Source organism: Perca fluviatilis, chromosome 20, assembly GCF_010015445.1.
Source record: "Perca fluviatilis chromosome 20, GENO_Pfluv_1.0, whole genome shotgun sequence".
Classification (NCBI taxonomy): Eukaryota; Metazoa; Chordata; class Actinopteri; order Perciformes; family Percidae; genus Perca; species Perca fluviatilis.
Genome location: NC_053131.1, coordinates 3,056,427 through 3,068,825, shown reverse-complemented (window position 1 = coordinate 3,068,825; position 12,399 = coordinate 3,056,427). Strand labels below are relative to the sequence as shown.

The 12,399-nt window shown below is 42.4% G+C and overlaps 1 protein-coding gene across 7 annotated transcripts in view; it reads left to right on the top strand.

Moving 5' to 3' along the window:
* The first annotated feature begins 233 nt into the window (after nt 1-233).
* Nucleotides 234-12,399, top strand: part of ppp2r5eb (protein phosphatase 2, regulatory subunit B', epsilon) — a 70,346-nt gene continuing 58,180 nt past the window's right edge. Inside the window, exon 1 of one of the 7 annotated variants that reach the window (XM_039785921.1) lies at nt 234-800. Coding sequence is in view for 5 of the 7 variants with exons in the window: in XM_039785922.1 (XP_039641856.1) it covers nt 6,487-6,521 (35 nt within the window). In the remaining 2 variants the exon portion in view is untranslated. Of the gene's footprint in view, nt 996-6,307; nt 6,522-12,399 lie in introns of those variants that run through there. The other 6 variants (XM_039785918.1, XM_039785920.1, XM_039785919.1 and 3 more) reach the window with 6 other exon arrangements.

Here is a 12,399-nt window from a genome sequence, read left to right as displayed (position 1 = left end):
TATAGTTATGTAACTCTCTTTCTGCTAACATACCCCTCTCTAATCTCGGGGCTTGCACAGAAATCCACGACCACTCTTCCTTCACACCGCGCTGCTTCGGCTCCGCAGCGGGCTGGAAATATGACCAATGTACAGTAAAGCTGGGTCAACTCTGCCGTCCAAGTGCGGGTAAAACAGTGTCGAAGCGAAGGGCTGGGCCCACGGCCTCGGACAGGTTTAGCCTCATTCCTGCACGCTGTGTGGCGGAGATACGCGGAGATACTCGGCGCACACTGCTTTCTGCCTTTCCTTGTCCGTTCTCCTCCACCTAACCGGCGGATTCAGAGCCTCATTTCCCTCTGCACTGTGATTGACAACGCCTCTTGTCCAATCACAGCGCTTGACATTGCTCCCGGCAGCCAATCGCAGTCGTACGTCGATCTTAACCCGTCAAGCACGCTACTGTGCGTGTCTGTTATGTGTGCCAGTGTTGACAATAGGGTGAAAAAGAAACAGCCCCAAATCACAAACGAGCTAAGGAAAACACCAAAATCCAGGGGTTTGGGGAAGACAAGCAATTGAATCATTAACAGGAATGTAATTGCGTTATCATAATCGTTTTATATAGCCGTATTTTGTTATTAATGGGAGTTTGAGGATTATTCCGTTGGAAGGAAAAAGGTACTCGTGGGTTTGGCTGTTTGAGGCCAGATCTTCCTGCTGTTTGCACCGAGCTGGAGGTAGTCTCACAGCTAGATAGAGCTCCAAACGTAGGATAACTCCTCCGCCGCCGTCTCCGTTGCGAACCACAGAGGATCAAGGTAAAGTACTACGTTTGGAGAGCTAACAGCCACTCGGTCGGCTGCAGCTTGTCGGGGTCGGGACTCGGGACTCGGGACGGTGTGTGTTTCCCAAGTCGGTCTGTCAGTCTGTGAGCGCTAGCTAACGGTAGCAGCATTAGCACTGCCCCCTGTATTTACATCTGGGATGATGGGTGATCGCCCAAGTCCGCCCAGGTAACGTTATTTTATTAGCACACATGTTTATTATCCATTCAATGTTTTCATATCAGCTAGATGCACTGAAAGCTAGCTGGTGATGGCCAATAAGCTAAGGCTAGCTAGCTACATGTTCAACTTGAGCTAACCCGCGATAGCCGTAGCATTAACCAAAAAATGCTAAAATAAAAAAACTAAAAGGGTGATAAAAGGCTGCATTGTGTCTATGTTACTAATATGTACTTTGTAAAAATAACGTTAATGAGGTTATCGCTCTGTAAGTTTTGAATATTATGCCCGCTGCTGCTGTGTAACGACAGCTATCCTAAACTAGGCTGGATAGTATGCTAGGCTGTATCAGCTAGAGAAGCAAAGTTTGCTTCTCTAGCTGATAACCGTAAATATAGGTAACCTCAAATTACACTGTTATGGATATGATCTTTATCATGTTATTTGGCTTTGGTGGTGGCTTAGTGACTGATGTTTCCAGGGCAGAGCTGATGTCAGGGAAGCATTCGGTACTGGGCAGGGCTGCACGATATGAGAACATATGCGATATTTAATAACGTTGTTGAATATAGTGATCTTGATTTAAAGAGAAAAAAAAGATTTATTGTGCAGCCCTAGTCATGGGCTGGTTGCTTAAAAGGAAAATGCTGATGTTTATTTCTCCATGAGTTGAAAAAGCCCTGTAAATCTGGCCTGAGACAAGTTTAGCTGCCCCGTGTGCTGCTTTGGCTGATAACAGTAAATAAGTAACATCAACTGACACTGTTATGGGTATAATCTTTATTATGTTATTTGGCTTAGGTGGTGGCTTAGTGGCTGATGTTTCCAGGCCAGATCTGATGTCAGGAAAGCATTCTGTCATGGGTAGGGCTGCACGATATGAAGAAATATGCGATAACGGTGTTGCTTGCGAACAAACCGATGTTAAAGTATACTCAGTTCGGCCTTTCTTCTCCTTTCAGTAAACTGCTAAAATACAAGAAATGGCTTGTTGAATAAAAAAAAAAAAAATTAAAGGACATTATTATTTTTTAAACGGTTAATATAGTGATTCTTTTTTCGATTAGTCAATTAATCCAACGATTAATTTTTCAGTTAGCGATTATTTTCCCATTACTCAATTATTAACAATTTACACAAAACAAATTTCAATAAGGTTCAAATTTCTATTTATTATAATTGTTTAACAGTTTACAGTTAACATTTTACTTGAGCAATGCAGTTCAAGTAAAATGAATTAGTAGTGCAACCTGAAGCCAGATGTAGGCTATCAATCCAACCACAAAATAAAGTCACTTTCAGGAGAAATACCAAATTAAAAACTTAAAGTAAACAGAGCAAGTGCAAAAAGAGTTGTGTATGAGAGATTAACCTGTATTTGCTTTTTTAACAATAGATAAAATAATGAATAAGCTCTTGTTTAACATCCAAGCTCTTCTCCCTTTTAATTTAACTTTAATTATTTGTATCTAAAGGCTGGTTAAGCACTGTATGGAGGAGAAGTTGGACAGTTGTTTTTTTTGTCTCGTTCCAGTGATTGGTACATCTGGGTTATGGCGTTGGATATGCGTTAGCATGTTAGATGTATTTCCACTCATGTACCCAACAATTGCTGAACAACGCCGACACACAGTCCTCGTCTCATCCACCACTCTCTCGCCTGTAGCCTACTACCGGAACTGACCCGAAGACCAAAGTTTTCGAGGCGGGGACGCCACCAGGCAGGAGGGCAAGGCTGCAGGCTGCAGCCATACAGTCTCAAAGTTTTCCCAAACTTGCGATCTTAAAGAGGCCGGTGGGTCCTCTAACTCTTGTGGGTCGCCACCACTCCCCATACTCGTCCTTTGGTGCTGCTATCTCTGACTCGCTCACCGGACCGTCGACCTGACAAAAAAAACTTCATGTAGGCGGAGCTCCGCTAGTTCAGAGCTAAGGCAGGGCTACAGATTAAGTGTCCCTAGAATCCGCGTATCTAACAGTAGTTCCGCATAACATTAATTATTTTGCACGCAAGTTTTATTTATTTATTTTATTTTGTGACGCGTCGACGCAAATTATTTGTGTCGACGCATTTACGTAATCGATGACGTCGTCATTAATTAATCGACGAATCGTCCCAGCCCTAGTCACGGGCAGGTTCGCTTAAAGTAAAATGCTGATGTTTAATCTTCCATGGGTAGTAAAAGTCCTTTGAGTCTGGCCTGAGACAGGTTTAGCTGTCCTGTCAAGTGAAGCCAACTGTCAAATGTGTGGTGATAATTTGATATAAGCTTATAGCCTACTGTGTCTGACAAACTCTAAAAAATGCCACTGGTCTGGCATGTTTTCTTGTACAAGCCAACATTGTGTCACAACGCTGGCATTCCTAGATTTCTAGTACCTTTTGTTGCTCGACTGTGCGTGTTTGTGTGTGCGTGCTTGAGTTTTGGTGCTGTCATGCAGCTCCTTCCTATCAACTCTGTAGTGTGTGTGTGTGTGTGTGTGTGTGTGTGTGTGTGTGTGTGTGTGTGTGTGTGTGTGTGTGTGTGTGTGTGTGTGTGTGTGTGTGTGTGTGTGTGTGTGTGTGTGTGTGTGTGTGTGTGAGAAAGTTGCTGAGTTCATTTGTTCTTGGCTGTGTCGACAGTGTTATTATTCCCTGAATGAATCCTACCAATTAGACGTCAGATTGCAGCATTCAGTCAATAATGGCAACAGTTGACTTTCCAAAGAAGTGAGTAGTAGAAGGGTTTGAAATGGTACATCTGGGATTTGGACTGATGCAATTAGTGCCGGGACCACTTATCCATTCATCAGTAACTCATGGAATTGATATGTACAATAACCTGGCCTCTTTGTTGTGCATGAATCATTTGTTGCTGTGATAGGCAGGAAACATGCTTGGTTCTGGCTCCTGAAGTCGGTAATGGCTGCAAATTTAGCCTGAAATTGATACATTTCTCTAAGGACAGTTCCTGTGTTTGCCATGAATGATGCATTGTAGCTCCCCTTTGTAATCACAGAGATATTGAATATTAATCTGGTGTGTGTGTTAGGGCTGCTCGATTATGGAAAAAATAATAATCACGATTATTTTGGTCAATATTGAAATCACGATAATTTAACACGATTACTCATTAACATTTGGATATAATGGATAGTGTCCAGGGTATAATCTGTTAGTGTCCTTTTATCTCACAGAAAGAGTCTTTGGATCAGAATAAAAACTGTTTTACTACTGTTACAGATATCACACAACGTTACACAGCTAATGACCAGCTCCACAGACATAACACAATGAGCATCTCACATCACATGTTCACTCACTATGACCACTACTACTGGCATTACTAAACATTGTGCCAAAATATCAACAATAATGTCGCCGTCAGTGGGATTATTTGCTAGCTAACCTTAGGAAAAATCCAGCACATAGACGGTACCTTAGAGTAACATTATGTGAAACAGGTGATTTAACGTCCCTGCTCATTTACATACAGGTTAACAACAAAACTAAATGCTGAGGGAACATTACTCTGTTTTTTCATGTTGGTTTTTAGCAGTATGTCTATGCACCCCCACTAAGCTGGAAAAAGTTTTAAACAGTAAGTGAATACAGCGTGTCGGGGGGAATACAACATCTCTAGACAGTATACTACAGCGGGGGGGGGGCAAAGGTAGAGGGACAAGGGTTAGCTAACGTTAGCTGTTCCCAGACAACTGAGTTGTTTGCCAAACGCTGCTGCTATCTTTACTCGCGCTGAGTTTTTAAATTCCAGCGGATGATATGCACACGACTGGCCTCCCTGACTGGCTTCGGGAGGGGCCGATGTGTGCGTGCGGATGTGCGCATGCGCGTGTCATTCAGAACACAAGACAAAATAAGTGTCTTGAGTGTTCTTGCGAAACAGAACATGGCAAAATAATCGTTTTTTTCTCAATTTTACTATTTTGGTGGTCGTTGGGAGCCGAAATTGAAATCGAAATTCAATTAATTGCACAGCCCTAGTGTGTGTGCACAGTGTGCAGAGATGAATGATGACATCATGCAAAAGTTTAAGGCGCTGATGGGATAACATTTCATTGGAATTGTACCTCGTACCAACGTGACAAACAAAATGGATAGATTTGAAATAGTAGTACGGTAAGTCGATTGACCAAAAGTCCCTGCTAAAATCAGAATATGTTCTGTCTTCTTAGTCATCAGTGGGAACAAACTGAACATCTTTGGGTTTCAAACTGTCAGGCGGACAAAACATGGGGGACAACGCAAATTTTATAGATCAGACAATTCATTCTTTTAATCAAGAAAATAGCCTGTAGATTAATTGATAATAACACTAATCATTTATTGCTGCCCTAATAATATCAGTGGTCAAATAACCTGGTGTCCTCATTATTCACATGGCCAGTTGCAAGTCTTTAACTCCATGTATTATTTATTTTAGTTTCTTGTGTTTAGTCATTATGAAAGATGCTTTGTCATTCCCTTCTGCAAATACATCTTAATGTATTTGATTTTTGAAATGTTGGTTGGACAAGACATTAAAAAGCGTCACCGTGGCCGGGTTGGCCCAGTGGGTAGACCAGGCGCGCATATACTGAGAGGTGTATGCCTCGACGCAGAGGTCCAGGGATCGAATCCGACCTGTGATGATTTCCTGCATGTCTTCCCCCTCCCCCCTCTCTCCCCTTTCTCACCTAGCTGTCCTGTCCATTAAAGGCGGAAAAGCCCCAAAAAATAATCTTAAAAACAAAGCATCCCAGAGGCTCTGGGCAGGAACAATTTTCACAAGTCCTCAACGTGTCTCTCAGTAGATGATAATATCCATCTTGATAAGAGACGGTTTTATCATAAATTACGTGACGTAGCTTAAATGTAGTCTCCAAGGAGTTAAAGGTTGCATTTAGCAATTTTCCGAACAGATTTCACTGTTCTAGGTGAGTGAAATCAGGAGTGAATGCCCCTTACCTGCTGGTAACATGAGTTAAGATGAAGTATCGCAGTAAGGAAACTAATTCATTCATACAAAGTTTGTTTGGTTTTTGCAGCTGTTTTAGAATTTCCTTGAACTTTCCTCCTGCCAGCCTCTTTTAAAAAAATAAATGTTTTTGTATCTCCCATGTGTGTATTCCTGTACGTGTTTGTTCCCTCACTTCACTTCTGCCTTGCCGTTGCCTATTTGTTGACTTCCTGTCCAACAGCAGCTCCCTCCCTCCTCTTCCTCCCTTTCTGTTGCCGTCCCTGTTGTCCGCTGTGCCCCCCTCCTCTCTTCTTCCCCCTTGTTCTTTAATCCCACCCTCCTCGGGCCTGTGAGGATGTCATCTGGTCTCTTATGTAAGAGGCACGGGAGGGGAACGGCTTTGGTGCTTGGCTGCCATGCGCCTGACCAGCCGCCGTAGTCTTGCTCTCTCTCATGTGTTGTGGTGGCACTGGAGTGTTTTCGCCATTAGCCGGCTGGACTGAGAGAGAGAGAGAGAGAGGGAGAGAGGGAGAGAGGGAGAGAGGGAGAGAGAGGGACTGATGGTACGTGGGGATTCCAGTGCCCCTTTGCACAGGTAAGCGGGGCTCTAGTTTGTACATTTTTAGGATTTTTTTCTGAGGGAGAATGATTGTAGTTTTTCCACTGGTGGCATTCACCAGGTGGCGAAAGCATAGAAGCATTGACCGCTCTTCAAATAGTCGTCGTTGCCATTGGTGATGCAGCAGGCAGAAACTGAGAGTGACTCACTGATCGAGATGTACAACTTCACTGATGCCTCCTGAAATGTAGCAGACAGTGTGTGTTTGATCAGCGCTGAATGAAGCTGACTGGCTGTATTAAGTCAGCCCTTGCAGGGATTTCAAGTTGTTTCAAGATGCAGTGTGGATGTAAGGGCTAATATTATTTCGAAAGCCCCAAATCACAAACTCGATTAATCTGCTGATCATTTTCATGTTAAATAGATTAATTGCGCTGTCTAAAAACAGAAAATGTTGTCCAAGTTGACGTGTTTTAAATGTCTTTTTATATCTGACCAACTGTCCAAAACCCAAAGATTTTGGGTTTTCCATTATATAAAACAGAGAAAAGCAGCAAATCCTCACATTGGAAAAGCTGCAACAAGAGAGAGAGATGAGACAAGAGAATGGATGGTGTTTGTGCTAAGACAAATGAATGAAACAACGATTTAAATAGTTAAGTTTTCTGTCCATCAACTACTTAATTAACAAACTAATTGTTTCAGCTCTGTGTCACACCCTCTAGCCTATTGTCAGACCCTGAGTTTGGACCAACGCCCCTTTAGCCTGTGTGGGAAATTTCCATATTTTGATGGCGGCTGCTGCTCGCCGCCATCATCACAACAACTCTGTTGTGGATTGAACTGTTTCCAGTAACGCAACCTGATTGTCTAAAGGTGTCAAAACGTGTGTACGTCAGAGCTGTTCCACTATAAGCCATTAGCTGGAGATAATCTCAGAGTAAAGGTGATTTTCAAACACTCTGGCCCGCCTCGCCTGGTCTTTGTGAGGCTCAACAGCACACACACACACACACACACACACACACACAGAACCGGTGTCAATTTGCAGTTTTTCACTGAGGCTTGAGATGCTGTTGGGACCCACTTTTGCATGCCATTTGAATACCGTATTTTTCGGACTATAAGTCGCTCCGGAGTATAAGTCTCATCAGACAAAAAATGCGTCATGAAGAGGAAAAAAACATATATAAGTCGCACCGGACTATAAGTCGCATTTATTTAGAATTTTTTTTATTTTTTTTTCATCTTCATCTGTGAACTACACAATAGCACACAGAACAACAGGCTGAATACGGTAGGTGTCTGGTATGTTAACGTAACACATTAACAGTTATTGAACTATACAATAGCACACAGAACAACTACGGTACCAGGGCATGGAGCATGGATGGATTAAAAGGCGTGGAGATGTAACTGCACCATTGACAAGCCCCTCCCGACTCGTTCCTCCCTGGTTCCTCCCATGGTTCCTCCAGCTCTGGCCATCTTGCTTTCAGCCCGCGATTAGCCAATTAGCTTTCTTTGATTTCTTCATTGCATAAGAGTCACCTTTTTGCCAGTCCCTCACAAGTTTCTCCCTCATTTCGAACTTTCTTTCTGCTGCTCCATTACCGTTTTCGGCTGCATATTTTACTACCTGCAGTTTATCTCTTTTCTTTCTCAGTTGTCTTTAGAGCAGCATTCTAGTTGTCACAAGCCTAGAGCGCCCTCTCGGGCTGTAGACAGTAATGTTTTCAGTATGAATTAACATTTAAAAACATGTTCAATTATATATATTTTGATATATAAGTCGCACCTGACTATAAGTCGCAGGACCAGCCAAAGTAGGGAAAAAAGTGCGACTTATAGTCCGGAAAATACGGTAGTCTTGCGCCAAAGATTGACAGGCAAAACTGTCGACTAGGGACGCAAATGAAGTTTTTTGTTAACGTACTTTGTATTCCGCCACAGTTTGATTTTTACCGCCACAGCAGGGTCTACAGATTAATGGCGAGTCACCTGGCAGACTTGTTGTTGGAGGGGTTAAACTGAACAGCCACCGATCAGACAGATCAGTGTTGAGCTGGAGGTATTTTCCCACCATGCTGATGATCAGATGATCATTACCGGCTGTGTGGTTATGAAAGGGAAGACCATTTGCGGCGTTGACAGATGACTCTCTTGTCATCTCCATGTAATTGCTTTGTCATATGTGAATCTGTGTCAGTAGGGTGTGGTCGTAGTCAATTAATAAATGGTAACCCTGAGCATAGTTAAAGGAAATCTATGCAATTGTGACGGAGATTATATTTTTTGAGACATGTTTAGGGCTTCAACCAACATTTATTTTCATTATTGATCAGTAAAATATTGAACCTAAGTGGTTGTCTTACACAACTATGCAAAGATATTTAATTTTTAATTATACATTCAGTGTATTGCAAGCCTAGTGGTCCACCGGACCTAAGTTGCCCCCCACCATGCCTAAGCCACTGGGAATTATTTTTTAAAATCTATTTTTAAGATATATAAGACATATATTTTCAAATCTCCAGTTAGCTTCGATGGTTCTGTTATCACAGACACTATTGGGCTCTACATTAATGTTGCTATGAGTGTCGGACTGGTCCCAGCCGGGCCCTCGTCCAAAAAAAAGACATTTGCCACCAGGCTTACTAACTTTTCTGAGGGAAACCCCTGACATTGATAATTATATAAAACAGACCAATCCTTACCTTTTTGAGATGCTGAATCCAGTTTAAATTGGCTTTTTTTTTTCGTTAGATGATTTACTTAAAGGACTAATTGATTACCAATATTGTCTACAATGTAATCATTTTGTGTTTTATAGTGGAGGAGCGCTGCCTCAGCTGAAAGAAAGAGAGCCTCTGCTAACGTCAGGACTCACTAGACTACTACCTTTAGTAGAAGTGTAATATTAGGCTTTTAGGCACTACATCATACAGGTCATGTATTTGAGTGGGGCGATGGTTTAAACCGTCATCTTGTAACTACATTGTTTGTGTCGCAGCAATTAATCAGCAGCGCGTTGCAATGTCTGGGGAAAAAGGAAAACTTTGTTGTGAGTTAGGAAAGTAGGGCACTTTGGTTAACCAAATTTCCTGGGGGAAACCAAGGAAACTACAAAGAAGGAACAGTTGCTACTTATCACATATGTCATTGGTGCCAGCCGTGTGTGTGTGTGTGTGTGTGTGTGTGTGTGTGTGTGTGTGTGTGTGTGTGTGTGTGTGTGTGTGTGTGTGTGTTGTGTGTTTTTTTTGTGTGTGTGTGTGTGTGTGTGTGTGTGTGTGTGTGTGTGTGTGTGTGTGTGTGTGTGTGTGTGTGTGTGTGCAGAAAGTATTCAGACCCCTTTAAATTTTGTTTCATTGCAGCCATTTGCTAAAATCTAAAAGTTCATTTTATTTCTCATTAATGTACTCTCAGCACCCCATCTTCACAGAAAAAAAACGGAAATGTGGACATTTTTGCAAATTTATTAAAAAAGAAAAACTGAAAGATCACATGGTCATAAGTATTCAGACCCTTTGCTCAGTATTGAGTAGAAGCACCCTGTTGAGCTAGTACAGCCATGAGCCATCTTGGGAATGATGCAACAAGTTTTTCACACCTGGATTTACCTTTCTTCCTTGCAGATCCTCTCCAGTTGCGTCAGGTTGGATGGTGAACGTTGGTGGACAGCCATTTTCAGGTCTCTCCAGAGATGCTCAATTGGGTTTAGGTCAGGGCTCTGGCTGGGCCAGTCAAGAATGGTCACAAAGTTGTTCCGAAGCCACTCCTTTGTTATTTTAGCTGTGTGCTTAGGGTCATGGTCTTGTTGGAAGGTGAACCTTCAGCCCAGTCTGAGGTCCTGAGCACTCTGGATGAGGTTTTAAATTTTTGGGGGGGGTTCTTCTTTAACTTCTTTAACGTCTTGTTGTTTTGTTTTTTTTCTTCAAATACCGGTGCTAAAACGATACTTTTAAAATGGTGCCGGTGCCTGAACCGATACTTAAAAAAAAAAGGTAATAGGGTATTTTACAATAACTTTGAATGCACCACGAGGCTTACTAGTTTCAAGTGAACGCACTATCTGTGTTGTTTTTCCTACAAAGGCAGCTGCACACTGCTTGACGTCACGCCTTTGTAATCCTCCACAGTGAAATACAGACACCCTTTACACAGTTTAGCTGCAATTTGGTCCGGTAGAGACCGGTATAGGCACCGGTGCCATATTAGCACCGGCTTTCGGTACCCAACCCTACTTTTGAGCACGACTGTTCCTTCTTTCTATTTTCCTTGGGGGACACCCTGCTTGTAGGGTCCAGATATGGGTCTGGAAAAGAATAGAAGGATTTAGAAATGTCTAGGTCCTGGTACATTTGGGAATTGTCTTATTTTGATGTTAGTCACTGATAACAGATTGTCAATTTTATGAAAAAGCCTAGGGAGTGAAGGCAAGATGATGTAAATATGCACAAATCACCCTGAAAATAGGAAAAAAAGACACATTTCAACTGCTTATTAATCACACTTGTCAGTCTTGATTATTATTATTATCTTCCTCCTCTTACAGTCGTATCGCATCAACACCCTGATGGTCTTTAAGCACAGATGGATGCCATGCCACTCTGCGATCATTAATCACTGTTAAAACTGCTGTGTACTGTACATGATGATGGACGATCAGCTGGGCAGCCTCGATAGCTTGTAAAAGGCTTTCACTGTCTGCTAGTGCTCTCCATATCCTCAGGCGTGTGTGTGTGTGTCCGTGTGTGTGTCCGTGTGTGTACTCTGTTATATACAAGGCCTGCTGGACATTCTGCACGGCTGCCTGTGTGACTTTGATGGAGCATTAGAGATGCAGCCAGCGCAGAGTACAGCCTGCAGTGTCGCGTTCACGTCTTATTACATAACCTTTTCTGCTGGAGTTCTGATTCATTTCTTCTTAGGCCTTCATGTCATCCAGCTGAGTTAGAGTGGACTGGACCAGGACATCAGTGGCTCCAGTTATTGTTAATCATTAGATAACTTTTAATGGTCCCCAGTGGGGAAATTCGGTGGTTGCAGCTGTACAACAAAAACACCATACATAAACAGATAAGTATAGAAAATGACATAAATAAATAAATAAGAGGTGCATAAACTAAAATAGAATAAAATAACAGAGAATTTGGAGACACGTGACGTGATAAAGTGACAATGGTGTGATTAATAGCAGCAGAGTCTAAATATAATATATTTCAATGGTCAACGAACATATTAACGTTCTATGATATGGTGTATTATAAAATAGTGATGGAACATGAGACAGTATACGGTGCAGTAGTTTTATAGTATATGCTCATGCTAAAATGCTAATTGACACGTCCGCATGTTAAGTTGTAATAGCTGTGGTAAAGTTTTCTAATAAGTGTGATGAGCATCACAGTGTGTCTCGGCTGATCTTTCAGCAGACGGCTCTTCGGCGGCTGAAAACCTATGTTCACTTATATTTTTCGATGTGTCTCCTCATGGACAGAAAAGTAGTTTAGCAGTAGTTGGCAGTGAAAGTGTGACTTCCGCTGCAGCATGTGTTTTGTTGTCTGTCTGTTAGAATTGTTATTTTTATTTTTTTAGACGTAATCAGGAGCAAACACACAGCAGTGGACCTTTCCTCAGCTTCCTCCCACTATGGCCTCGCAGCCACAGCTCGTGTGTGTGTGTGTGTGTGTGTGTGTGTGTGTGTGTGTGTGTGTGTGTGTGTGTGTGTGTGTGTGTGCGTGTGCGCGTGTGTGCGCGTGCTGGCTGGTTTTGTGGTTGGTGTACTGTAACCAGGTCTCACCTGAAGCCTAAGTAGTCTCCCATGCTGGGTAGATGAGGCTGTGGCTGCACAGGTTTGTTGTGAGACTAATAAAATGCTAGAGGAAGGTGGACTGACACAGAGCTAAAATGT